This window comes from Salvia miltiorrhiza, chromosome 7, assembly GCF_028751815.1.
Source record: "Salvia miltiorrhiza cultivar Shanhuang (shh) chromosome 7, IMPLAD_Smil_shh, whole genome shotgun sequence".
Classification (NCBI taxonomy): Eukaryota; Viridiplantae; Streptophyta; class Magnoliopsida; order Lamiales; family Lamiaceae; genus Salvia; species Salvia miltiorrhiza.
The window spans coordinates 1,398,705-1,426,403 of NC_080393.1; the positions used below are offsets into that span (position 1 = coordinate 1,398,705).

The following is a 27,699-nucleotide window of genomic DNA, read 5'->3' on the forward strand; positions in this document are numbered from 1 at the left end:
GTAGCAAAATGAACATGCTCAAAATAATTTGGGGATCGATAAAATAATGTGACATGATTTTTTCCATGCCACCGTTCATGTATATGTCAACCAGTATGTCATGTCACGTCATTTTTCGATCTTATGAAAATTTTAGATATTACTACCTTCGTTCCAAAAATATGTCTAAATAGCTTCGGCATGGATTTTAAGGATTGTCGAATGTTCAAGATTGTGGAGTATATTGTCAAACGGTAATGTTGTTTGGTCATAGTAAAAACTTATACTACAATTCATGCATTTAATTTTTTATGTTTAAAATAAAAATAAGATTTAGTTAGTTTTATTTTTTGTACATATTGTAGATATTTTTTATAATTTGTTTTTGTTTTTTAAAAAATATTTAAAAAATAAAAAAATGCAAAAAAAAGTTTTTAAAAAAATACAATGTGTATTAAATAAAATATTTAGAAACATTGAGTTTAAAGCTATTATGGTCAGCCATATTATGGCCAAATAGAATTCACTATTTGTCAAAAATGGATTAGATATATATATTTTTAGTGTCGATCGAAATGATAAAATTAACATATTTTTTATGAACAGAGGGAGTACTATTATTTTACTATAAGCCGACAAGTTATTTATTAGTATTGCACTTATTTATAAAACACATTATGTATTATGTGTGCATGTTTTGGTTTAACGGTAGTGTGATTAATACTTAAAATTTTAAATTTTAAATTTGAGTTTGTCGTAACACGATTTTTAAATATATTTAAATTTATATATTTAAATATTAATTTATATATGTGGGCATATTGTGACATGAAGTAAAAAATAAACTGACCACTAAACCAAACTCGCAACTGGCCACATAATTATTAATTGTAAAGTCAAACTCCAAATAATTAAAATCCAAACTAAACGTGCACTATGCATGGGTAAATTCCATGCTAGGTCACCCCTAATGAGGATCACCCTTCTGATCTTGACACGTGTCCCTGAATTCGATGCTCAACCCAGCTCATGGAGTCAGCGAAACCCGGTTCTGTTTCCCCCAAAACCCGGCTACAGGCGGGTTTTTAATTGTATAGGTTAGGACACGTGTTTGTGTGCCATTTATTATTGAAATGAAGCTTACTGAACAATCTTGGTGATCGGACAAATCAGAAATTCTCCTTTTCCGGCTTGCTTTGAAAGATTTGTCGCATCGACCCGAAGTTTCATGTTTCATGTGGTGAATTTTTACAAGATCCGTCATCGGTTTATATTGTTCCAACATTTCATTGTGTTGAATGGTAAAAATCTAGACTGAGTCAACAACTATTATAAATTCTTCGATTTTTTTTATTTATCATTTACTCTGCATCTGTGAATGTTGATGCTAGCGAAAGGGGAAAAATCAAACTTTTCGATCGTGGAGGCCCGGGATCGAAGCAAATTTGGGAGGTTAAGCATGCAGCTGCAAATTTCGTGAGGAAGGCAATAGCATTTCTTACTGTGGCAGAGATTGGTTGTATTGAGGTTTGGTTTTTCTACTTGATGCAGCTGCAAGATTTGAGCCTAAGCATTTGATCTTCTTCCACTGACGGTTATTGTCTCTCTCGTTCTCAAAACATCCTATGCACAATAAGGGTGGTTTTGAGAAGGATTCGCTTATCTTTTAATTTGTTTGGTTTGTTGTGTTAAACTTTGTCACCTGATTTACTTGATTTCCCTGTTCGTTTGCTGTCTAAAATACATAAACGTTTCTATGGTGAAAGTTGTGAAGTATGTAACAAATCTGATAACTTGTGTTCTAAATTATATTGTTCTATTACCATTTATTTATAAACATTTTCCTGTTTATAAATTATGTATGTTTTTTTGCCCAGTAGATAACATTTATTAAATTATGTATGATTTTTTGCCCATGTAGTGAAGTAATTAGCCTCATCTTCGTAGATGAACCGTTTAAATATTGGTGTTCTCATACGTAAGAAATGTCTTGTCTTATGTAGAAGGTTTATCTTTAAATTATATCCCGAATTTTGATCCCATGTTTTTTTTTTTAATCTCGAATTTAAGAATATTACAAGTATAATGGACTTTTGAAATTATTTAAGATAGTTTTTAATGGTTTTTTCATTATTAAGAAAAGCAAGTCAGGTTGCTTGTTCATTGTTAGAACACGTTGAATATAGCTTATGATCTTTGAAAAATTTATTGAAGCTGAAAACTTAGAGATGGTTTGATGTCTTGTTTTTTGTTGTTTAATGAAAAAGTGGTCCACAATGTTCTGTAAAGGTTTAATACTTGTAGTTAAATTGAAGACATTTAGTTGTGTATATTTTTCCTTCACATCTCGTTTGTTTGAGTTGTCACCTTTGGTATCTGAACTTGTTCCGGGAGCATCTATCCACTGAATTCTTTGCTCATGTAGGAAGTTCTTGGTTTTGACTTTTGTTGCATTATGTGAACATGTTATGGGAGCATCTATCCCCTAATTTTTTGTAGTGAAAATACTATTGATTTCATTTATTTCCTATCTTAATAAAATTTTATGCCTTGTTTTAGGTTCCAATTATTGTGTTACCCGAGGAATATTAGATGATGGATCATGTTGGTATTCCTTCAACCTTGCATCCCGCTTCACCTATTCCTATTCATAATTCAAAGAGTTTGCTGACAAAAAGACGTCTGACATATGAGGAAGTTGATGCTGTTAAAAAAGGCAGTGAAATACAGAAGACGCCAAAGAATAATTCAGAACTGGTTTTGGAAGAGAAACAGGTGTTACGTTTGGATCCCCGCCGTTCCCCTCGTTTGGTTGAACAAGGCAAGAAAATAGAAGAAAAGAAGGCGAAAGATGAGGATGATTATGCAGCAAATGAAGCATCTAGCACTGCCCTTTGTAAAAATTGTTTAAAAATTCTGAATTACGCAACGGCAGAGGAAAATGCAAAGAGTAATACCAATGTGAGTGTTATTACATGTTTTTAAACCCAAAAATGTTCATTGTGTTATACTTACCTTTTTTGGTGGTCCGACAGGCCAAAATGATCTTCTTGATCAGTTTGTTGAAGGAGAAAGTTGAGAAGTTAGATAAGAAAATAGAGAAGCTCTTTGTTAAAGTTGAGACTCGTAATACGACTCTACATGAGGAGGTGATAGAGTGCCTTCGGTCTTACTTTCAGAAGAAGGCAAGCGCAGACCCCATAAAATCTGGTGCAGAGAGAGGCAGTAAAGTTGATGAAGTTGTAGTTGGCAATAATAATGGAGAGTTTGGTGATGATGGTGGTGAATTTGCTCGATTTGCGAATATAGAAGAACTTATTAATATGTGTAGAAAAGTTGAGGCATAGAAGGGTTTTAATAATGTCTTGTGTGGCAAGGAATGGGTGTTTGAAATCGAGTGGCTGTGAAGAACTTTATTCATCATCACCCTATGTAGCCGGAGGTACGTACTCCGTTAATTTGGAGCCTCATTTGAAGTCTGAATTGTAGGTATGTTTGAGTTTTGGCAGCTGTAGGTATCCCTTGTTTTGCAGCATATGTATATTGCAAACTGGAACATGAATTATGATTATTATGGTAAGACTTAAAGCAACATATTATTAGAGATGAAACTATATTGATTAACATTATTACTCATATCTTTTATTTGTACATTTGAATTTCCCCTTACAATCTTGCTTTGTAACTAGGAATATATTCTTATTGTCTTGGGTTGATTTGTCTTCAATTTAGAAGAATGATTGGTCCATATATGAAAGTTGTTTATGCTCTATGTGAAAAATGAAAGAAATTCCCTAGTTTTGTCGAATTTGACCAACTGAGTTTTTTTAACCCTAATATATTCACCAGCAGTGAATATATTAGTAATCCTATTTACAATTCATTTCCCACTGGAATATTTATAAATTTGGCTGCATTGCGAGGATTGTAGTCATATTTGTCTATTACTCTTAGAATAATTGTGTATATCATAATTAGATTCGAAAGATATAGTATTTTGGCGTTTTGTATCTATAATCATTTATCATTGAAGATTGAATATGTGTAGGCGCTCATGGTTTGCATGGCATGGCATTTTATGTTTGTTGTACTAATGGGTCACGGATGTCTTGGTGATACCCTAGTTTGTAACTTAAGTTACATCAAGGCAAAAAAACAATAGAGGTAGCTTTTTCCTCTCCACTTATATAAATTTTGGCCCCCTTAAAATTTAGATTCCAGCTGGCTCTCCCTTGCATTATTGGATATTATGCCCCATATAAAGCCTCCGTTGTCGTGCATCTCTAAATAGAAAGCATTATTTTAACTTGTAAGATAAATTAGCTACCGACAAATGTGGTACGACAACTGTTGGACGGCAAGGATGGATTCCATTCCACGCTCCCGACGTATGTCAATTTCAGAAAGTTGGATTGCATAGGACAAAAATATACCGAGGCCACATTTGTTCCGATGTTTTTAAGTCACTGAACAATGATTTCGAAGTTTACTTCTTATTCTCTTTCTATATTGCGAAGCTTATGGCATTGAGGGACTGATTCCGATGATTTTTTTTGCTCATTGAAGATGAGGACGTGAGCTGGAATCCCGTGCGAAACACCATCACAATTAGCTCCGTGAAGATGGAGGCCTACGTTGAAGTATGGTGAAACAAATTCCCAGCAATGTTTTGTCTTCTTATGTTTAGCTTGAACAAGTTAATAAAAATCATTCGTTGTAGGGAGATCCGTGGGTGCTTACAGGAACCACGGTGACCCAATGTTCTTCCTGATGTGTGGAATCTTTTATGAAGAGGATTGAGGAACCTTTTTTTAGTAACTAGATTATTTGAACCTCTATGTTTAGGTTTGTTATTATCTGATGTGTTATCCACATCATGGCTATGTTTATAGCTTATTAACGTGCATGTTTAGTTTTGTTATGTCTTATATTACATGAACCTTACTCATTATTGCCTGCCATTTTATTTTAAATCATTTTGTTTTTCATTAAGAAGCATAACTATACATTAACACATTATCTGCTGCTTTTTACCTAAATATCGCATTTAATTGCCAAAACAGTCAGATCATTATACATAATACAAAAAAGAAGTTTGGAAATGAAGCTTCCTAAATTAGTCCCGAAGTTCAATGTTGCAAACAAAAACATTTGATAGTTGATTTAGTAAGAAAACTGGATATTCATCATCACCCCAGATATCTACCCTAGAAGATCTTGCCTGCAGTGATCGAATAGTTGTGCGCAATAAGAACGTCGAAATTCTTCGCCGTGATCCTCGTGGAGTACTGACATTGGGGTGTTGGTTATCAAGCACTCAAAGTACTTCAAGGCCATGATTCCGCTGTTGGTTGTGTTTCCTTGTTGAGGCAGGTGGTTCTCAATTTTCAATTCCCAGACTTGATGCAAGCTTTTCTTCTTGAATCTTCGCTCCCACAATTTGCACTCCTGACACATCCATGCTAGATTGATCAACACTCGGGCAAATGGTTTGCGGACAAGAAGTGGATCCCTTGAAGATGAAAGTGAATCATAGATGATTACGCATTGCTCGTCAATGTTGATCTCGTAGCACACCCAATGTTCCTTTTGTAGCTGTGCTAGTCCCACAACCTTCTCCGCCTCCCACCAAGGAGTTGCAAGCTGATAAGGTGCCCTCCCTTCAATGTAAGGTTTCAGTTGACTGCGCAATACATCTTCCGTCACGGCACAAAGGGCATTCTGTGAACACACAGCCATCAAACAATATAAGCTCTATACATTATGTTTGACATGATATATAAATATTTAGCTGTAGTTAAAAACATGCTAATTAGTGTGAAATTAACCCAGCCAATCTGCTCCACCACGGTCCACTTTGTGAGAAAGGCTGTAGGGTTCCTCTTAAATGCCGCGATATTTAGATGCACCAAACAATCGATATGCTGCAGAACAAGTTCCTTGGAAAGTTACATCGTCATTCAAGTTTAAATTGGAAGTTTATGTGGGGAGTAGCAGGTACAGCTTACATCACTACTAAGCCATCCACGGGCTTTCCACAATTCTTCAAACCAACTTGCATGACGGTCTCCAACATACGGCATACCCTTCAATGGCTTCGACCTCGACAAAATAACACAAGAGTAATTTCATGAAATTACTTTAGAAACACACATCGTTATAATTGTGGCTACTTACTGTGGTGTTTTGGCGGCATTTGTGTACCAGGCCTCAAAGGCTGAAATTGTTTGAGGCCATGCTACGCGTAGCGGATAAGGACCCTCGCTAACTCCATACTGTAGTTGTTGCCGACGGCTTACTCTGCTGGACTCTGTAGTCTCGAACCGTGCAATATCCTGGTTCGTTAATAACTCAAACTCTACAACATGATTTGCCAGTACATTACTTGAATCCAATATTGCGGAAACGGTTGTTGGAGGCTTCTTTTGAGCTTTTCTTTTGCACTCTTGGGTTTGTGCTGATGTGCAAGTTCCTTTCTCCCTATCTTGGGGCTCAGGCACGGAGCTTTCGAAATCGTCCGGCTGTACAGCATCTTTATCCACCATCATCTGATTCCCGTAAATATCCCGATCTGCAAATTGCAGATCTATAGAAGGATCCTCTACTACATAGGGCTGCCCGGCCTCATGACTCCCTTTTCCGCTGTGGTGGGGTGTTGTCTTGGTTTTTTTGTTCTCATCAATAGAAACTACTCTCGCAAGTAATTCGCGAGATATCTTTATAAGCTATTAAGAAAGGAAACAAATAATTTAGTTAATGCATGGTTAATTGCAATTTGTAACAAGTTTCGCAAATTTTATACCTCGTCAAATTGGCTTGTTGTGGGCAATCTGTCCCCCTTTTTTGTTTGAAACACATTAGCTTGTTGGGAGGCATTTCCATGCTCCTCATTAAGTGGACCCTCATTTGGAGTTGGAACATTGGCTGTAGTGGCAGCAGCAACCTACACAAACAAAATCGCATTTACAGTATAAAATAAATGAGTTAATGCATGGTTAATTTCAATTTGTAACAAGTTTCTCAAATGTTATACCTCCTGAAATTGCCTTGTTGTGTCCAATCTGTCTCCCATTTTTGGTGGAAACACATTAGCTTGTTGGGAGGCATTTCCATGCTCTTCATTAAGTGGACCCTCATTTGGAGTTGGAATATTGGCTGTAGTCGCAGCTGCAACCTACACAAACAAAATCGCATTTACAGGCTATAAAATAAATTTTCACCCTTGAAACCCTGTAATAGTGGTATACCTTTTTCCTTTTTGTATTCTTGACCCTGGATGAACTCTGCACCATTTCGTTTCTCCTTTTCAAAGCGCGCTTACGTTCTTTTTTTATAATGGGGGCCTTCTTCTTTGTTCCAATGTCGATAAGGCCACGTTTGCTAAACAGTTCCCTATCAGTGATGTCAACGATTGAATGTGCAGCTCTTGTGGATCTTTTAGGAAGTCTACTAACGTTTCCAGCTGTTTTCCCTTTTGGTGGCTCTCTTTCCTCAATTGCTTCTAAAAGTTGGATCATCGCAGTTGAATTAGTTTATTCTACCAATGTGAATTTCAATTCACATTGGTAGATTGTTTCTCAAGAATATTCGTCATCTGCAACAATATTTTAGTGCAAAAAACAATATGGAAATATACGAATGTGTTGTTGAATTAACTGTACTCCCAGATACACAAATACAATAACCATATGTGCGTGCTATATACACTACGAACCCTATAGTATTCAAATATCCATAACAAAGCAAATACAAACACGATGGTGAACATTAACCGTTTAACCTTTACAAAGCGCTGAGAAAATTATTGTTATAATTAAATGCGGCAAATAGACTAAATATCAAATATAAACAGGCAGCCGGACAAATGGCGAAAATGTGCCGCGGAATGCAAGTAAATTTACCCGCAAAAAAATTACCTAATTGCTCCAATTGCTGCTTGTTTGCGAGCCCAATCTTGCTCATTTCTGAGAATTCTTCGCACTTTTCCTCCATAATGGAACTGAGAACAAGCAAACACAATTTTTTAAAAAATTGTGTTTGTAGACATCAATTTTTGTGGCAAAACTTTAAGAAACGAGGAAATCGGAGAAACGAACAAACGAAGAAACGAAAAAAACGGAGAGAACACCTTTTTTTCATGAATTCTTTGCTGGTTGTTCTAACCAACGAGACGGCAGATCTGTGCATAAACGTTTCGACCGCTTCTCTCCGCCGAAATCCGGAGATGTGTTGTGCTGTAGAACGCGCGAACAAGATAGGTTTTCACACTGTGAAAATTCAATTTCCCAAATATGACTGCAATGGGTTGTTTTTTTTTGGCCCGAGAGGTTTTTGTTTTTTTTTTCGTTATCTATATTTCTTGAAATACATAGTAATTTATTAGGGTACTCTATAAGATGTACTGACACGATTATTTTGTATTACTAGTATATTAAATTTAAGATATCTTCATAATATTTTCCCATAGCTTTTATTTCTATAACGCTAAAAAAAACATTTTTAACTATTAACAGTGAATTCTCCACAAATTGATTTACCCAAACGTTGGAGAAATTAATTACTGGGTTGAAAAAAATAGGGAAGGAAAAACATTACCCAAAAGTCATATAGATTTAAGATATTGACTTATATTTATTTCCTAGGAAATCATTTTAAAAATTTAATACCCAAAAAAAACAAAAAAAACGTAGTGTTTTTTTTGTTTTTTTTTGGGTATTAATAAATTACACAGTAAGCATATATCATTGAAAGCATATAAACTGAGTACCGAAAAAAAAATAATATAATGAAAAAAAAACCTCGAGCCGGAAAAAATGGTATTGTGTATCGACTCTAAAAAATTGTACAAATAACTAACTCGGAATAAATTAGTCCGATTGCGAAGAAACCCCAATCGGACTTCAATCTTGAACGCGTCACATCAGTAGCGCCTAAGTACCACTTTGGTTCATATTTCTCGCTACTGAATGCGCCATAATACTGACTTTGGGAAACCGAATTCATCTATCAGTGCTTACGGTGCTATTTGCGAACCCCCCAACAAGTTCCCTCTAAGTGAAGGGAAACTTTCAAATGCTAAAGCCGGTATCCCGATCTGCAGAAATCCCATCCGCCTAACGACAGTCAATTATACTCTCCGTTTACCCCGCATCTATGTCAAACTTCAGATTCGTCGCGCTCAGTACCAATGGAAGAAACCCCAATCGGACTTCAATCTTGAACGCGTCACTTCACTAGCGCCTAAGTACCACTTTTGTTCATATTTCTCGCTACTTAATGCGCCATAATACTGACTTTGGGAAACCGAATTCATCTATCAGTGCTTACGGTGCTATTTGCGAACCCCCCAACAAGTTCCCTCTAAGTGAAGGGAAACTTTCAAATTTGGAGCCGGTATCCCGATCTGCAGAAATCCCATCCGCCTAACGACAGTCAATTATACTCTCCGTTTACCCCGCATCTATGTCAAACTTCAGATTCGTCGCGCTCAGTACCGATCGAAGAAACCCCAATCGGACTTCAATCTTGAACGCGTCACTTCACTAGCGCCTAAGTACCACTTTTGTTCATATTTCTCGCTACTTAATGCGCCATAATACTGACTTTGGGAAACCGAATTCATCTATCAGTGCTTACGGTGCTATTTGCGAACCCCCCAACAAGTTCCCTCTAAGTGAAGGGAAACTTTCAAATTTGGAGCCGGTATCCCGATCAGCAGAAATCCCATCCGCCTAACGACAGTCAATTATACTCTCCGTTTACCCCGCATCTATGTCAAACTTCAGATTCGTCGCGCTCAGTACCGATCGAAGAAACCCCAATCGGACTTCAATCTTGAACGCGTCACTTCACTAGCGCCTACAGTGCCAATCTTGTTCATATTTCTCGCTACTTAATGCGCCATAATACTGACTTTGGGAAACCGAATTCATCTATCAGTGCTTACGGTGCTATTTGCGAACCCCCCAACAAGTTCCCTCTAAGTGAAGGGAAACTTTCAAATTTGGAGCCGGTATCCCGATCTGCAGAAATCCCATCCGCCTAACGACAGTCAATTATACTCTCCGTTTACCCCGCATCTATGTCAAACTTCAGATTCGTCGCGCTCAGTACCGATCGAAGAAACCCCAATCGGACTTCAATCTTGAACGCGTCACTTCACTAGCGCCTAAGTACCACTTTTGTTCATATTTCTCGCTACTTAATGCGCCATAATACTGACTTTGGGAAACCGAATTCATCTATCAGTGCTTACGGTGCTATTTGCGAACCCCCCAACAAGTTCCCTCTAAGTGAAGGGAAACTTTCAAATTTGGAGCCGGTATCCCGATCTGCAGAAATCCCATCCGCCTAACGACAATCAATTATACTCTCCGTTTACCCCGCATCTATGTCAAACTTCAGATTCGTCGCGCTCAGTACCGATCGAAGAAACCCCAATCGGACTTCAATCTTGAACGCGTCACTTCACTAGCGCCTAAGTACCACTTTTGTTCATATTTCTCGCTACTTAATGCGCCATAATACTGACTTTGGGAAACCGAATTCATCTATCAGTGCTTACGGTGCTATTTGCGAACCCCCCAACAAGTTCCCTCTAAGTGAAGGGAAACTTTCAAATTTGGAGCCGGTATCCCGATCAGCAGAAATCCCATCCGCCTAACGACAGTCAATTATACTCTCCGTTTACCCCGCATCTATGTCAAACTTCAGATTCGTCGCGCTCAGTACCGATCGAAGAAACCCCAATCGGACTTCAATCTTGAACGCGTCACTTCACTAGCGCCTAAGTACCACTTTTGTTCATATTTCTCGCTACTTAATGCGCCATAATACTGACTTTGGGAAACCGAATTCATCTATCAGTGCTTACGGTGCTATTTGCGAACCCCCCCAACAAGTTCCCTCTAAGTGAAGGGAAACTTTCAAATTTGGAGCCGGTATCCCGATCAGCAGAAATCCCATCCGCCTAACGACAGTCAATTATACTCTCCGTTTACCCCGCATCTATGTCAAACTTCAGATTCGTCGCGCTCAGTACCGATCGAAGAAACCCCAATCGGACTTCAATCTTGAACGCGTCACTTCACTAGCGCCTAAGTACCACTTTTGTTCATATTTCTCGCTACTTAATGCGCCATAATACTGACTTTGGGAAACCGAATTCATCTATCAGTGCTTACGGTGCTATTTGCGAACCCCCCAACAAGTTCCCTCTAAGTGAAGGGAAACTTTCAAATTTGGAGCCGGTATCCCGATCAGCAGAAATCCCATCCGCCTAACGACAGTCAATTATACTCTCCGTTTACCCCGCATCTATGTCAAACTTCAGATTCGTCGCGCTCAGTACCGATCGAAGAAACCCCAATCGGACTTCAATCTTGAACGCGTCACTTCACTAGCGCCTACAGTGCCAATCTTGTACTAAATCTCTAATTAGTTTTGTTTGTTATAAGAATATAATTAATATATTTATTATATTAAATAATACTCCCTCCGTCCACTAATTCAAGGCCTTCTTTCCTTTTTTGGGACGTCCACCAACTCAAGGCCTATCCATTTTTAGTAAGTTTTTTTTTATATTGAATTGGTGGGTCTCAAAAAACAATACACTTTTTCTCCACTCAACTAATAAACAATACATTAATTGTGGGTCCCTTTCTCCACTCAACTAATAAAAATACACTTTTTCTTAAAAGCCGTGTTTTGCTACTTAGGTCATGAATTAGTGGACGGAGGAAGTATAATTTATTTTTTAAATAAAATAAACAATATTTTGAATATAAAAATAAATTTAGAAAGTTCGTATAGGCTCGATTAGGCTCGTGAGCCTTATCGAATTCGATAAGTAAAGTTTTGTATTCGTTTCGATACTTAACAAACCAAACTTGAGCACACCACTATTCGGTTCGGCTCGGTTCGATTACACCCCTACTACTAGCAACGTTCATCTTTTGTTCATATTTCTCGCTAGTGAATGTAAACCCTTTTCCATCTTGTAATGATGTCCAATAAAAATTTAAAATCATAATTATTATTAATGTGCAATTTTTTTTTCTTTTTTCTTTTTTTAAAAGTAAAAACTTTGGCGATTTATTTTTTATTTAAAATATGAATTTTGTATTCTTATGTGAAATAATGTATAATAATAATGCCTTATGATAAGTAGTATATAGCAAAAATTACACGTGTTGCTGCCTTGTCTGTTTTTTTAGAAATGAAGCTTACTGAACACTCTTCATCACCGGCACACCCCACATTCTCCAGTTCCGGCATCATTTCTAAAATTTCTTGTATCGACCCGAAGCTTGCCGTTAAATATCTTTAATTTGTCCAAGATCTCTGCTCGGATTATAATTTTCCGACATTTTATTTGGGTTTTCTCGGGTTTAAAAAGCAACCCACACCTTAGCTCCGTATAATATATTCGTGGTTTCCATTTTTCCTCAAGTCTTGACATTCTCCAATTTGGGTGCAACGGGGAGAACTCATAATCTTCGAAGTTGGAGGGCGTGGAGCAAATCAAATTCTGGACGCGCTTCTGGAATTCTAAAATCTACGGACGAACGCAATAGGTGCTGCGGCAAAGCTGGTAAGTTTTTTCATTGACTTTCCAACTTTGTGGCTATCAATTTCTGAATTCATGTAAAATGTACCTATTGTTGTCCTGAATTCACGTTTTCAAACTTATAAATGGAAGTGAAATGCATGTATTAAGTGGAATCCTTTATTTGTAGGTCACATGTTCTTGTCTGTCGTGCCTTGGAGTTATTCGTCACTGATCCTATTAGTTTCCGACGTATCTGTAACTATGAATTAGACGTGTATTGTTAACAATCGAAACGATGGTGATCGATTTGAACGTTTCTGCTGATGAACTTGATGATGAAGAAAATCCGAATGATTTTCAGAGTAATGACTGTAGCGTTTCCGAAGAGGTTAGTGTTTCCGATCTGGATAACGAGTCCTATATGTCACTAAGAAATCAACTTGAGGATAAATTACAGGTTGGTTCTGTTTATGATAGTCTGGATGTCATTTATATCTTGTACTCCCAGTATGGTGTTGTATCTGGCTTTAGTGTTAAGAAGGGAGCCCAAAAAAAAATAGACGAATCTAAGGAGCTCAAGTTAAAAGTTTTTCATTGTTCTTGTGAAGGGTATCCAGATAACAAACGTTCGGTTGGACGAATTGCCTCATATAAGAAGCAAGTTACTAGGACAAATTGTAAGGCAAGGTTGCGAGTCGTTAGACCGGAAGAGGGTGATTGGACAGTTTCTGTTTTTTTTAAACAGCATAATCATGAATTTGTGTCACCAGACCAGAGTTATACGTTGAGATCTGCCCGCCATATGTCATATGCTAAGAAATCGGTATTAGATGCTCTTAGGTCTGTTGGAATTAAGATTAGTAAGGCCTACAGGTTCATGGAAAAAGAAGCAGGTGGCCGACCGGCGTTAGGCTTTACCAAAAAAGACGCATATGCACACGTTAATTTATCGAGAAAGGAAACGAAACTTGAAAATGTTGATGCAAATGCACTGATGAAGTATTTCATTGGTAAAGGCAACACCGAGACCCATTTTTACTGGAATGTACAGCTTGATGATGATGGTAGGCTGATGAACTTCTTCTTTAGAGACACTCGTTGTGCTTTTGATTATGAGCTATTCGGGGATGTTTTGTCGGTTGATACCACGTATCGAACAAATAAGTACAATCTTATCTGTGCACCATTCGTTGGTATAAATCATCACAAAAATAATGTCCTTTTCGGCCTTGCCTTCTTGTCTGACGAGACCACAAAATCTTTTGAGTGGTTGTTTAGTACTTTCTTAGAGGCGATGAACGGGAAAGAGCCGGGGATTATATTCTCAGACCAATGTCAAGCGCTCATGAATGGTATAGACTATACTTTCAAAACAGCTTGCCATCGTTTGTGCCAATGGCACATTAACCAAAATGCTCCGTCACATTTTGGTTCGTTAAATGGCAACGCTGCCTTCAAGCAGTCATGGTACTATTGTATGAATGGGTGTGCTACCGAAGATGAATTTGACTCAACTTGGCAGACAATGATTACCAATTACGGGCTAAGTGAAAACCGTTGGTTTCGGAACATGTACAATTTGAGAAAGCGTTGGTCATCTGTGTTTACCATCGACAAGTTTACAGCAGGGCTACATGCGACTTCTAGGAGTGAGGTGACGAACAAAGTTTTGAAAGATTTATGTTCTGCCACCACCACCCTACATGACTTTGTGCTGAGGTACGAAAGACTACAACACGAGTGGCGTCTCCGAGAGATTGAGGAGGACACTATGTGTCGTGGTGTGCCTGGGCAATTTATCCAGAACAACAACTTGTTAAAACATGCGGCAAGTGTGTACACTCGGAACGTGTACAAAACTTTTGAATGCGAGGTTGCTCATTCTTTGAACGTGAAGATAATCCATCATCCATACGATTTTAGTGGGGATGAATTGGTGTATGGAGTATCTTCCACTTCAGCAAGTAATGGGATGCGTACAGTTCATTTCTCACGTCCAACACGTCGTGCTACCTGCTCTTGTCGAATGTGGGAGGCGGAAGGGATTTTGTGTCGCCATATAATTAATATCTTGTTGTTGTTAAATATAGGCAGCTTGCCCGAACACTTCATACTAAAGAGGTGGAGGAAGGACGCCAAGAATAGGCTTCAAGGTGATGATGTAAGTAAGTCTCCCCAAGGAGGTATAGAAAGCATTGCAAATATGGTGTTTGTAAACCATAATATGAGAACTCTTTACGACATGATGTTGGAGTGCAAGGGAGAGAAGCTTTTCAGGGATGTGATCAGCAAACATGTTGGTAACTGTGTGAAGGAAATAGCAAGATTGAAATCCGAAAGACAAGGGCCTAACAGTCCTAATGCCAGAGAAGAGAAAAATTCGGGTCCTGTGAATATCAAAAATCCAAGAACACCAAAAAAGAAAAGGTACCCTGTCAAACGTTTACGGCGTCATTGGGATGGGCCACATCCAAAAAGACCGGTCGGCAAATCTAACAAGCGAACGTGTTTCGGTAATAGCATTGGAATACTTTTATAAATTCAGTATATTTAATATTTACAGTTTTGTTACTCCTAAAGCGATATATTTCTGATTTTCATTTCTTGTGTCAAACGTTTACTTCTTAGATGATGATTCAATCCCCAATTTCGAGCTGTCACAGACTGAAAATTTTCAAGCAAGCCAGATCTCCGGCACACGTGAACGAGGTCCGAGTTTTCAAACAAACGGCAACTCTCTTTCCTAATCAAAAGACATTGCTGTAAGGATGAACAGGCTAAGTCTTTCATTTGGGCTATACGGTCTACGATTTTGTTTGTTTTCAACCTGTTGTGATGCGCGCTAATGGTTATTTTTTTTAATATGCGTAGGTAACGGAAAGTTCTTATTGGAAGGGTTTTATGTAGTTATTACTATGCCGAGTATTGGTAATTACCCAAGCTCCTTTCTTTGTTTTAATTTGCAGCCACGTTTTAATCCACAATGGCCATTTTTTTAATATCCACACTGGGCTTTGGGTAATTTTCAGGGGGGCAAAGGCTTGTCCAGCTGCAAGGGTCCATGTAATGGTAAGGTGAAAACATATTTATGTCTGGCATGCTGCGGGAAAATAAAAGCTTTGCTTAAGCTATCACATGCATCAGAATATATCATTGAATACACTTCTTCTGTTTATTTAGCTATCATTATGAAGCTTTTTGTAGTAGCTATAGCTTGCTTGCCATGTGATTTGTATGTCAGAAGTATGGAAGGTCTGTGTGCTAAGTTTTGCAGGTCTTGTGACTTCATATTTGTGGTCAAAAAAGGTAGCAACCAAGAAGTTCTTTGTTCTTTAGTATATGAAATATAAAAGTACTGCGTAATTGTGCTGCATGTGACTGCAACAGTACAAGTATTTCCTGTATACTGTTGTGTTTTTTGCTGAGACATTCTATTATTTATACGCAATGTTCTAGAGGTTATAGTATGTAATCTTTGTACTCTAAATCTCACACTAAAACAAAGATGTCTCTGTTTAGTTTATATGATAATGTTTGGACAGAGGCTATGGAAGCCAAGCTCATGGATTTGATTATTGCCGAAAGTGATGCGAAGGGTAACCCAAAAGGAATTCCTCAGTCATGGGACTTCCTTGTATCTGTGCAAGAAAAAATGAATGCGCAATTCTACATGTCAAAAGATGTATCTTTTTTTACGTGGAAACTCCTTTACCTTGAAGAAAGATATCGTTTGTGGGTAAACATTTTGCATGAACAGGGGGTTTTTTGGGACAAACTTACCAACACATTGAGAGCTTCCGAGGAGACGTGGCGAAGAATTCAGGAGGTGCAAATTATATTTCTTATGTTTTATATATAAAACTGATGTTTGCAAGTATCCGCCTAACACTTTGCCTTGTATTGATTGTGTTTCTTTCTTCATTGGCAGACCAAATCTGGCGCCTTGGTGTATAGGGCACGCGGAGAGCCGCACTATGTTGCACTTGCAAAATTGTTCCATGAGAAGGTGTTTGAGTATCTGGATTATGACGAACCCGAACCTTCGGAATCCGATTCAGATTAAGAAACAATGTTTATGCTGTTGTGACCAGATCCACTCGGTTGCTACTTTATTTAATGTATTAGTATTATCTACTTTGCTAGTAAGTTTAATGTATAAGTACTATCTAGTTTACTAGTATGTTTTAAATTATTTGGTGTTGCTAGGATGTTTTTTTTCGGACGTGGGTCCGTGTTTGGAAGTCATTCAATTTTCCATCTTGTAATGATCTCCAATGGAATTATAATGCACTATTTCAAATGGGACCTAGCATGCAACTTTTCTGGCCTAACAATTATTTCCCACATGCACCTGCACTAATCAAGTAACGTAAATGGTATAAGCTTAGGTCACGAGAATTACTATACGCGATGTGAATTTAATATCTTTCAAAATATCACACTGATGGGAGGATTTATTTGGACTTTTTATCCCATTATATAATAGCCTCATATGCTATCCATAAGAGAGCAGCCCCTCTTTTATCGCATTACTTAGAATGCATCGAGCAAAGGCAATATCTCCAAACGTTCTTTTTTACTATGGTCAGTGGTCTCGTTCTGTTGAGTCTATTGTTTTAGGAAAGTTTGAGTATAAACGTTGGACGGGTGCGTGGTTGCCGGGCCCTTCAATAAATAATAGACATCTTGTGTTCGGAGTAAAGTTGGAAATGCGCGATGAAATGAAGATCGATATACCAGTAGCGGATTATTACATCAAGGTACAAGAATGGGAAGACCGCTTTCATCAATTCACTTGGTTGATTGAACAACCCGGTGTTGTTTATGATAGTGGGCAAAATGTCGTTACTGCATCAAAGGAAACTTGGAATACAATAGCATCGGTACACTTTTCTATACTAAATACGGTATTTTTATAAAATTTTTTTTATCATATTTGATTATGTAAGGTTGTTTTTATGAATAGGTTCGCCCAGAAATGTGTGTATACATGGAAGAGGGTGAGTTCAACTATATGCGACTCACAGTGCTTTTTAAAGAGCTTAATCATATTGATGAAAGTGTAGAGCGATTAAACGTCCCAACGAATTCCGGGGCAAGTCTTTATAGCGAAGTTGTTGATCAGCCAAATGCTAAAGGGCAGACTAGTCCGCAAAATAGTTCGTCTAGCTATTCAAGGGAGATTTAGCGTTTCATATATGGAAAAAATCCCCCCTTAAATATTTTATTTCGTTGTAATTTTCATTTTAATTTGTTTTTCCTACTATTTCTGTTGCGCCGTTGTAATATATTGTTATGCCGTGAAGCCATGTAACCGTTATGTTGTCCAATAAAAGAACTATCACCAATGCTTAAAAATCTTAATCCCCAACCCATTTCTATCTAGTACTATTGGATTATGGGATAAATTGTAGCAGAAGTTGAGTCTATAATTTAGGGGAATTAAATTTTACGCCATGTATTAGGGGATACATAAATTACTGATAAAAAAAAGTAAGATGGAAATTTGTTTTTCCAAAATTTCCATCTTAAAAAGATACTAGGATTTCTAATCGGCTGAAATTCCAGAACAGTTATTTTTTTTATTAATTTTTTGGACGAAATTAAATAAAAAAACATAAAATATTTGGTATCATTTGTATTCGGAACTCTTTAGTTATTCCTAGTAAATAAAGATAAACTAATATACTAGATTATTACAAACAGGAAAGTAGCAATTTGAGTATTATAATCCCCAATAAAATATAGGCATTCGAACATAAAATAAACGTTAATTGCTAAAAATCGCGTGTTTCGTTGTGGGAAGTAAAAATCGCGTTTAACATAATAAGATGGAATTTGACTTTATTTTGATGGGTAAAGTTGAATTCACCAACTGTTGTAAAAACCCCCAAAAAATCAAATTTTCACGCAGCTTATTTTTTTTTTACACACTTCTTCGCGCGCTACACCAACAACTTCTTGACGGAGATTTTTATCACCGAGAGGGCTACGCCGTTGAAGATGATGCAGCCAGAAGATGTCGTCGAAACGGTTCTGCCAAAACAATCCAACACCACACTAAGGTATTATTGACTGCTACAATCAGAGGGCACCGAAATTGCATGTTCCGTGCCCTTTGAACTTTTATCCGTTTTTTTAAAAAAATTTCCGTTAACAAATAGTCATTTACTGTTTTTTTCATTGTTGTTGGGGTTAAGGTGTGAACCGGATTCCATAGATTGTACAGGGAGTAAAACCTTGGCTACGGAAGACATCTATCCGATGCACGAATTAGGTATTCATGATCCTGATTGTTATATACTAGATCTTAATCATTCTAGGTGTTGTGTGGCATTATGTTTTAGGTTTTATAAAAGTGTTCAAAACATTAATTCTGTTCATGGTTAAGTGTTTCCCCACATTATTTGTAGGATCACCGGTGATTTCTCCACGAAATCAACCAATCAAATATATGAAGAATATCAGGAACTGGTTAAGCGCGGACAATTTTAAAAAATTTGAGAAATCATGTTTTGGCCGTTTTTTGGGGTTAGACAGCTTCAAGTATCAGGGACATTTACTCTATATGATGTATTCTGCTATAATTCCTGGATCACTTGACAGAAGACGCCTAAGCTTCTCCATCTGTGGCAAAGAAGTAGATTTAGGCCCAGCAGAGTTTCACGTCCTAACCGGATTGTCATTTAAAGGTTGGGAGAAGCCACCAGCTAGCTCTAAATTTTGTGCAAGGCATTTCCTTGTTGGAGAAAAAATAGTATTTCAAAAGGTTTATAGAGCATTTGAAAGGCATTGTAAGGAAGGTGGAGGCGGTGATGAGGATGCATTGAGGTTTGCCTTGCTCGTCGTCCTATTTGGTATTTTGTTGATTAGACACCCTACGTCTGTGAAGGTTGAAGAACAATTTATACATTTAGTGGATGATTTGGATAGGTTTAATAAGTTTCCTTGGGGTTTAGTGGCCTATGAATTTCTTGTAACTGTATCCCACAACGCAAGGGTGAAAATCGAGGATCAAAAGTTGAACAGGTTCAGAGTACAGGTGGATATACATGGGTTTGGCTATATTTTACAAGTGTTTGCTTATGAAATTCATAAAAAAATTGAGGATAAGTGTGCTACTCGGGGTGCGGTGCCAACAATCCCAAGGATGCTGCGATGGGAACCAGTTCCACATAGAATCAATTTGACTAAAATTGAGGCCTTCTTCAATTCCCAATTTGCCACTGAAATGGTAAGGAAAGATTTGTTTTTCCTTTTTTCTTTTCTGTGTTTATATTGTTGAGGTTATAAGCTAGGTATATCGCACTGTAATTTTTAATTGAAATTCATATTTACAGGGTTTGATGAAGCTTCTACCAGCAGAGGAGGACCATTTGCAAGAAATGGGTATGGCCAATGGGTATGAATGCAATGTTCCGCGTGCTCAAATCATAAGATATACCGAAATAACCACAGAACTGAAATCAAATAAGCGCCGGCCAAAAGAGACTGTTTTTAGAGGAAAAATGAAGCCTCCGCAAAGAATCCAGAGCGAAACTGTGGTTACGAACGCTATCCCTTGCCAAACAGGAATTGCAAACAAGTTAAGCGAAGAGGAACCAAATATTCGAAGGCTGCCAGTAAGGTGCACCAGGGCCAAAAAATTGCTTGCTGACCCCTCGGAAGACAATGTCATGGAGCGAACAGAGGATGTCCAGGTGGATTCAGATGAGTTGGGTGCCATTCATAAAAGCAGACGGAAGCATGGTCGGGAACGTCCACTTGATAATGTGGAGAGTGCAACTATAAAAAACAAGAGGAAAAGAAAAAAGGTAAATGGAATATATATTATAAGTTATATGGGTAATGTAGTAATAGCATATTTATCTCTATGTCTTCAATAACTAACTTGTTCTTTGTTATTAAATATCTACGGAACAGCATCCAACAAAGCCAATGCCGGATGCAGAGAAGACGAAAGAAAAAGCTTCCAATGCTGATGAAGAAGCACGAACAACGTTGCCTACCCGAATGCAAATTGATGAGGTTGATATATCCAATTTAGCACATGCGATTATATTTAACATAAACCATTATCAAGTTAATTGACTACCGATTTGTATCGTCAACAGCTTATTAAAATATCACGTGAGATACTTGCAACTGTGGTTTCATTAGAGCAAAAGAAAGGCAAATCTACATCAAATCAACAGAGCAACAAAGGGAGTAATGATGCGGGGCCTAGTCATATGCACGAGGACGCGTCGATAGAGCTGCAGTTCGCTGGACGAAATATATTTGGGGTGGTTGATGACGGACGGACCAATGCTTCCCACATAGGCAACGAGACTGCCAAGCGACAAAAGCAAAGTACTGCATCCGTGAGTGAAAATGCTTCCTCAATTGTCGTTGCAGGTACAGAGGTTATTGACTGTGAATTACTTGGGCACAATGAACCAGCTCGCGCCTTCACTCGCAAATCACCGAGAATTAGAGATAAAATAGGATTGTGTCATGGAGTTACCACTGGACCTTATCCATTGCGTGTCGCTTCATTGGAGTCAATTGCAGCCTTTCAAACATGGTTCACAACCCATGGCTCTAATCCAACGTAAGTTATTGTGAGTAGATATGGTTTTTTTCAGTGCAGGCCTCCTCAAACACTGATTGCTTTTTTCTGCGTAATAGATCGGCGCCACTTAACAGATTGCCAGGGGTTGGACTGCGGCATGCAAGTTGGTTTACGGAGTTGTGGAGGCCAAAAGGGTGGCTAAGTAGTGATGTGAGATTATCTAACTATTAGCAAATATTAAAGATTTAAGATATAGTGTTTAAAATGGTTAAAGTTACTAATTGAATTACTTGTGTCTTCTAGCACATGGAGTGTTTAGCAAATCTGAATATTGCCATGTTTGAAAAGAAGCCGAAGGATTTCGTGGACAAGTGGACGTATGTCGATCAAATTGCATGGGTAAGCTTTAAATCATTTTAGTTCACAATATCCATAATAGTGTCAGTTACATAATAATTGGAGTAATTGCCTCTAATTTGCCATTTATATGTATGTGTGCTATTATGCAGAACGCCCTCTGTTGTAAAACTTATGGAGTCTTGCGTAGTCAGCTAGCACCTTGCGTTGTAGGGATGTCGCCTTTTCAGCTTCGGACTCCATGGTGGGAAGCGGAGAAGATAGTCGGATTTGCACAGGTCAGCAGGGACCATTGGGTCTGCTACGAGATCGATCTTGACAATCAGCGCGTTATCGTTTATGATTCGCTATCGAAGGATCGAGATCCCATTAGAGTTCGCAGCACATTCGAGCAAGCAATGATAAATCTCCCCTTCATTTGCAAAGAATGCAATGTGTGGGGGCAACGTCCAATGAAGAAAAAGATCAAAAAAGTATGGACTCTAACTATTGACCAACACCCCCCTCAGCAAGGAGGCACCACGAATTGTGGTATTATGGCGTTGAAGTACATGGAGTGCTTAATAAGTAGGTGCCCAATGTCAGTACTTAACATGCATCAAGGTGAGGGTTTTCGCAGATCTTACTGTTCTCAACTATACAACTATTGCTTGGAATCATAGCATAGATTGGTGGCTTCAATTTGGACTGTAAATGATATTGCACGTGAACCAGTAATCAGGGTTATGGTTTTTGTCGACATGGTTCATATTTGGTAGGATTTGAACTGAGCGCTGTCGTGTTTACTTGTGTTGCAGTTTTATGAATTTGTATTATACTATTTCATTTGACTATTAAAACGAACAAACGAAGGAACAAAAAAGAAAGTAACATAAAATGCACAAAAAATGCTGATATAGTTATTTCTTTAGAAATAATGATTTTATTTTTTTATATACAAAAATCGAGTGAATAACAAATTAAATTTTCAATCCGACGGGAAAAGAAAAGCCACCAAACACTGGTTCTTTGTATTTAAGCAATAGATTGAAATATTGGTTATATATTTAAAGGTATATGAAAATAGCATTTTATTTTGTACATATAAAAATTTAGTTTTTCCCTTATTTTATTTAGGTTTATTATTTTAAAAAAAATAAACACCCATGAAATTATATGCAATATAGATCTTGAATTAAAGATCGAGGTACAAGCCTTAATTTGATATATCTATACTATATAAAAAAGGTACCTTTAATTTTAAAAATGGATTTATAATTGTTTTTGCTGGAAATTTTATAAACAATATATCTCAGGAAGTTATTACTTTAAAATTCAAATTAAAAGAATTGTAAAGTTAGTTGCCACGTTTTATTATTCACAACTAACTAACTGTGATGTTTTTGTTTTTTTAATGATGTCGCCATAATTGTCTTAATATTCCATTTACGTAGGTCCATTTAAATATACTAAAATAAAAAGAAATTCGGCACGAAATTTTTAATTCCATAATTGCAGAAACACCATGAGAAGGTAAAGTTTTGAAATATTCCACTATTGGCCAAAATTTACCTATGTTTGATCTTTGAATGGGCCGCAAATTTGATCATTTAATAGCATTATTAAGTCGTTACAAGTAGGTTATGCTAAGTACTATAACCGAATAGCTGAGTTTTCGCCTTTTTCACGGAAAAGTGAAAAATGCGAATTTAAAAGAAATAAGAAAAATTTAGAAGAAATAAGATGAAATGCACCAAAAAAAACAAAATAATGAGAACAAATAAGATACTCCAATTGGGCAGAAATTGCAAAAAAGAGATTACAAACACTACAGGATTGAAGAAAATCACAAAATCTAAGCAAATTAAATATTAAAATTGTTTTTCACATATACAAGACTTCAAGGCGAATAATACTTGTACTGTTTTGTTTTTACCTATTCATCTTCATCTGAACATGAATACATCCCAGCCTCGTAGAATAGGCGCTTTAATATATCCCAATTTGCCTCACCTTCTTCCATGTAACATAACATTTGGGGTTTTTCCTAACGAATAAAAAAATATTAATAAAAGGTAATACAATTTTTATTGGCCACAAAAAATGGATACGTTATTAAACTTACGGCTCCAATCTCTTCCCAAGATAAATCTGTAGCAAAAACGCGCTTCGTGTTTTCACAGAACCAAGTCCTTTCATCCTTCAATAAGGAGTGGAAGCGAATAAATCTAGTCAACCATTCCATTACCTTTTCATGGTATTTGGCTTTTGGAATTTGCAACAAGAACGGATGACCTGTTAACTCATCGCAAATACTGTCGATCACCGGCATATTGCCAACGTGATCTCCGGGTACCCATTTGCCTGCTACTCTAGCACAATCTAATTTTACTAAGAGCAGGAGCTCAATCGGACGCGACCATGGAGGGATGTAGAATACATCCCTTTGGGAGATGGCCTTTGGTTTCATTGTATACTAGTGAGTGTATACGATGAAATGGGAAGGGAAATATATAGCCATTCACTGCGTCAGGATGATAAATAATAAATATGCATGAATGTGCAATTTTTCAATCAGGAAAAGCTATATCTATTACCTCGGAAATTTAATCAATGGACTTGTCTTTTCATTATTGTGCACCTACAGTGCATAAAGTATATTTGCTGAAATATATTCGATAGCAAAAAGAGACAAACCACAAACAAACACCCAAATGGGAATATAGTCTTCTTTCTTTCGATTTCCAAACACTAGAGTTTAAACAAAAGACTGCAAGTGGTCACGAGAAATCTGCCAGACAAGCAAAAATAACACGGAACTAGAGCACTATATAAAACTTGTTTACTATTTCCATAACAAAGGAAGCAATACTAATGATTTTTGCTGCAATATTTACATCCCAATGAACGAGCTCAGCTCATAACTTAGGTTTTCGCTAATAACAAGAATTAGTCCAAAACCAAAAGGAGAGTTATGAACAAGCATGTACCCAAAAAATAACAGCCTACTTTGCTTCCAAGAACCACAAAACCCACTTTGATACCTATTCCTTCACTTCAAATGTCTGCCGCCCCTCAAACATGTGTAGGAGTCAAGCTTCATATGAAGAATTAAAAAGCCTTACCACGTAACGGCGTCGAAAAATGGGTCCACGTTCAGGTTTTATGCCATCCACGGGAACACCATAAGCACAACATTCCATAAATTTGATTGCCATGATTCCACAGTCGCTATGATTAGTTTGTTGTGGTGGATTCTCAAACTTCACGACGTCCCAGCTCTCCATAAGGGCGTTTGAATAGTTGCACCTCTCCCATATTCTTCCCATACGGCATAGTATAGGTAAGTTCGTCCGGACCTTGTCAAAATGCCCTGCTACAGTATCCCAGTCATAGTTCAGAGAGTCGTAAACAACAATGCGCTGCTCGGGGATGCATATCTGATAGAAACACCAATGATTGTTGTTTATGTGTGCCACACCAAATACACGTCTAGCATTCGTCCATTCCAGCCCACCTATGAAAGGAAGACTGCCACGGACATACGGCATCACTGTCCCCACCATTTCCTCAAGGTTATCACTACGCAAGCCCAACTATTGACATATAAAAAACAAAGAATAAATGGTGATGTCTGTTGTGTATTAAATAAAGCCAAGTAATGCGAAACAAGGAAACAGGGATACACTACATACCCAACAAACCATCTCCATACACGACCAATCTCTCACTATTGGATTTGATACGTCTTTGTTGAAATCAACAAGCAGCAAATATATAAGTGCATTAATATGCTGCAAAGAATACTTGAAGTTAATATTTCGGCCAATTAGCGTTTACAATAATCCTAAAATCATAGGATTGTTACCTCGCTCTCTAGCCATCCATTGCGTTCTAAGATAACATTAAACCACTCATTATCGGCGACACGCAACATTTTAATCGGAAGCCTCCGATCATATCGGCTACAATTTGAAACGAATTCAATAATTGTGGTTCAAATATACAAAAAAAAAAAAAGAATAACAGTGTACCTGCAATTAACAGAAAAAAACATACCGATGACCACTGGAAGCTGCTTTTTGCCATCGAAGGAATGGATTGAGCTCGGCATAGTTGAAGTCGAAGTCCGAAGGGTCGAACTTCAACGCATCCATGGAGGTTTTCTGAGGCATGCCATTGCTGTACGACGTTGTGCAATCCAAATTTAGGGAAGGCAGCAAGTTTTCTGTTTCGCCAGGAATTTTCAAGCTACTAATCACCTCAGTCTTCATGGTGTGTCCAAGACCTTCTTTAGTGCGTGGAAGGAAGGATTTTCCTTTAAAACCTTCAGATTTGGTCCTCGAATCACCAACACTCAATGACTTCTTCACTGGATTATCTGTTAAAGGAACCGGCTTTGGTGGTTCATGATAATTACAATCATGCACCGCAAAAGGATCTTCAAGCAACCATTCGTTACTGAACCATCCAGTGTTTGATACTTTGAGTTGATCACCTTTATTACCCAAATCATCAAGATTCTGAAATGTAGATGATTCACCTAGAACTGCACAAACGTTTCCACTACTTTTGTGTTCTCCCATTTTCTCCATTGAAATTTTTTTCTCTCCTTTGCATTCTTTGGGATGATGACTAGTGGCCTGGTTATCAAAGTAAGATCGAATACTCGCTACCACAACCTCGTGTAGAGTCGTGTCTCGATGCTCAACTTTGCCATCCATCTTCTCCACTTTCTGGTCTAACTTGTCAACTTTCTCCATTAACTCCATCAGCAATATGACAAAGAGCTGTCATAAAACCAAAAACAATAATTAAAACACAAAACAACCATATTTAGTCCGCAATAGAAACAGAAAACTTACATTGCTATTATTCTTCACGGTATTTTTAGATAATGCAGGTGTAGGTGCTGCATTTTCTGCGTAATTATCCACATCATGGCCCTTCTTTGTTTCTATTTGCTCCGTTTTTCCAACCAATCGAGTACTAGGGGGAGGATCTCCACTTAACAGCTTCTTTTTACCACGGCTAGAAGACTTCAATGGACTTCCCTTCAATGCTTCAGTTTTTTCAGAAGTTTCGACGTCCTCGTATGTTAGCCGTCTTTTTCTAACAAGAGATTTGGAATTAAAAACTAGAGTAGGGGACGCAGGATGCATCGTTGAAGGAATACCGAGCTCATCCATCATCTCATATTCCTGGGCTGATACGATGATTGGGACCTAAATCAATAAACAATTATTAACAAAATAAAAATGTAAATCAATTCAAATGTGAATAAATTTAATATACAACATACCGGATCATTTCCTGCTCTAGGTAAAAAGTAAGGCCAGAGGTGCTCGAACAAAATACCAGAATCTGCTGACCAACGCTGCATTCTAGGAATTCGGTTCTCGTGCTCGATTACTTGCTTGCCGCAAAAACCAGCCAACGAGGGCATAATCTCATACATCCAAGCTTGCAACACATGCACAAAACCATACGCTTCAACACTCAATTTATTTTGCTTTGTTTCCATTTTATGTATAAGTTTTCTAGCATTATGGGTACGAGGGACCAAGAAATCATATGCTATTCTGCCCCATGGATACCGAAGAAACCTGTCAAGGTCATCCATTAGATGGATAAATCCTAGATCTATGTTCTTCTGTGTCCTATCCTTCAATACCAACAGCCCATAAACAATATACAAGTATCCTAACTTCAAGCTTGTTTCTGAGGTACCAGATGTTTGTTTGCATTCTTTGAGGAACTTATTTTCGATGCTAATCACCCGCAAATAACGTTGCCCACTAAAAACAGTTTCGTGGAAACTAGAAGTTTCAGGGAGAGTAGTGATGCCATTGAACCGCAAGCCGGTCATTATGGCAAAATCAGCGGGTCCAAAATCAACGACATAATTACCAATTCGATATTGCAATACGAATCTTTCTTCTGACGCACTTTGCAATCGACGGCACATGACATTATAAAGTTGCCCCTGAAACTCTAAATTTAATATATCAAACAAAGGTCCGAAACAAGACCTACGTACATGAGCAAAGTTCTGGGCCGAAAGATGCTGCCGTAACAGGTTTAAAGACCAAAGGTGACACCTGGCGGAGACGAGAGCGCCTAAACCCATTTCAAAAATTAAGGTTAAATATAAAAATTTACAAGATTGTCTGTACAAATAAAGATTCAAGTATGTTAAATTTAACTGAAATTTAACAACTTTTCAACAACATGCTTTCAGTTTACTCTCATTAAACAAATAATCATTAAATATACTAAC

At 37.6% G+C, this 27,699-nt stretch overlaps 4 protein-coding genes and 2 long non-coding RNA genes across 6 annotated transcripts; 3 read left to right on the top strand and 3 right to left on the bottom strand.

Moving 5' to 3' along the window:
- Positions 1–926: 926 nt before the first annotated feature.
- On the top strand, positions 927–2,935 carry LOC130991416 (uncharacterized). Its single transcript, XR_009091149.1, has 3 exons — positions 927–1,280; positions 1,371–1,506; positions 2,539–2,935. It is a non-coding gene; the product is annotated as an uncharacterized LOC130991416 (long non-coding RNA).
- A 95-nt stretch (positions 2,936–3,030) lies between these two features.
- Positions 3,031–4,862, top strand: LOC130991417 (uncharacterized). The gene is made up of 2 exons (XR_009091150.1): positions 3,031–3,421; positions 4,546–4,862. It is a non-coding gene; the product is annotated as an uncharacterized LOC130991417 (long non-coding RNA).
- Positions 4,863–5,178: 316 nt separating this feature from the next.
- Positions 5,179–7,496, bottom strand: LOC130993017 (uncharacterized). The gene is made up of 7 exons (XM_057917738.1): positions 7,227–7,496; positions 7,013–7,153; positions 6,782–6,922; positions 6,157–6,704; positions 5,988–6,081; positions 5,808–5,903; positions 5,179–5,700 (listed from the first exon to the last, which is right to left on the bottom strand). Exons 1-7 carry the CDS (start codon positions 7,494–7,496, stop codon positions 5,182–5,184), a joined length of 1,809 nt encoding a protein of 602 aa, XP_057773721.1. The 3' UTR covers positions 5,179–5,181.
- Positions 7,497–12,824: 5,328 nt separating this feature from the next.
- LOC130993018 (protein FAR1-RELATED SEQUENCE 5-like) lies at positions 12,825–16,592 on the top strand. Its single transcript, XM_057917739.1, has 6 exons — positions 12,825–14,505; positions 14,620–15,042; positions 15,158–15,238; positions 16,072–16,211; positions 16,287–16,355; positions 16,458–16,592. Exons 1-6 carry the CDS (start codon positions 12,825–12,827, stop codon positions 16,590–16,592), a joined length of 2,529 nt encoding a protein of 842 aa, XP_057773722.1.
- A 6,610-nt stretch (positions 16,593–23,202) lies between these two features.
- LOC130991419 (uncharacterized) lies at positions 23,203–24,209 on the bottom strand. Its single transcript, XM_057915634.1, has 2 exons — positions 23,545–24,209; positions 23,203–23,466 (listed from the first exon to the last, which is right to left on the bottom strand). Exons 1-2 carry the CDS (start codon positions 23,887–23,889, stop codon positions 23,356–23,358), a joined length of 456 nt encoding a protein of 151 aa, XP_057771617.1. The 5' UTR covers positions 23,890–24,209; the 3' UTR covers positions 23,203–23,355.
- A 7-nt stretch (positions 24,210–24,216) lies between these two features.
- On the bottom strand, positions 24,217–27,515 carry LOC130991418 (uncharacterized). The gene is made up of 6 exons (XM_057915633.1): positions 26,722–27,515; positions 26,285–26,644; positions 25,479–26,209; positions 25,288–25,384; positions 25,115–25,213; positions 24,217–25,015 (listed from the first exon to the last, which is right to left on the bottom strand). The coding sequence occupies exons 1-6, from the start codon at positions 27,385–27,387 to the stop codon at positions 24,512–24,514; spliced, it is 2,457 nt and encodes an 818-aa protein (XP_057771616.1). The 5' UTR covers positions 27,388–27,515; the 3' UTR covers positions 24,217–24,511.
- Between the last annotated feature and the right edge of the window lie 184 nt (positions 27,516–27,699).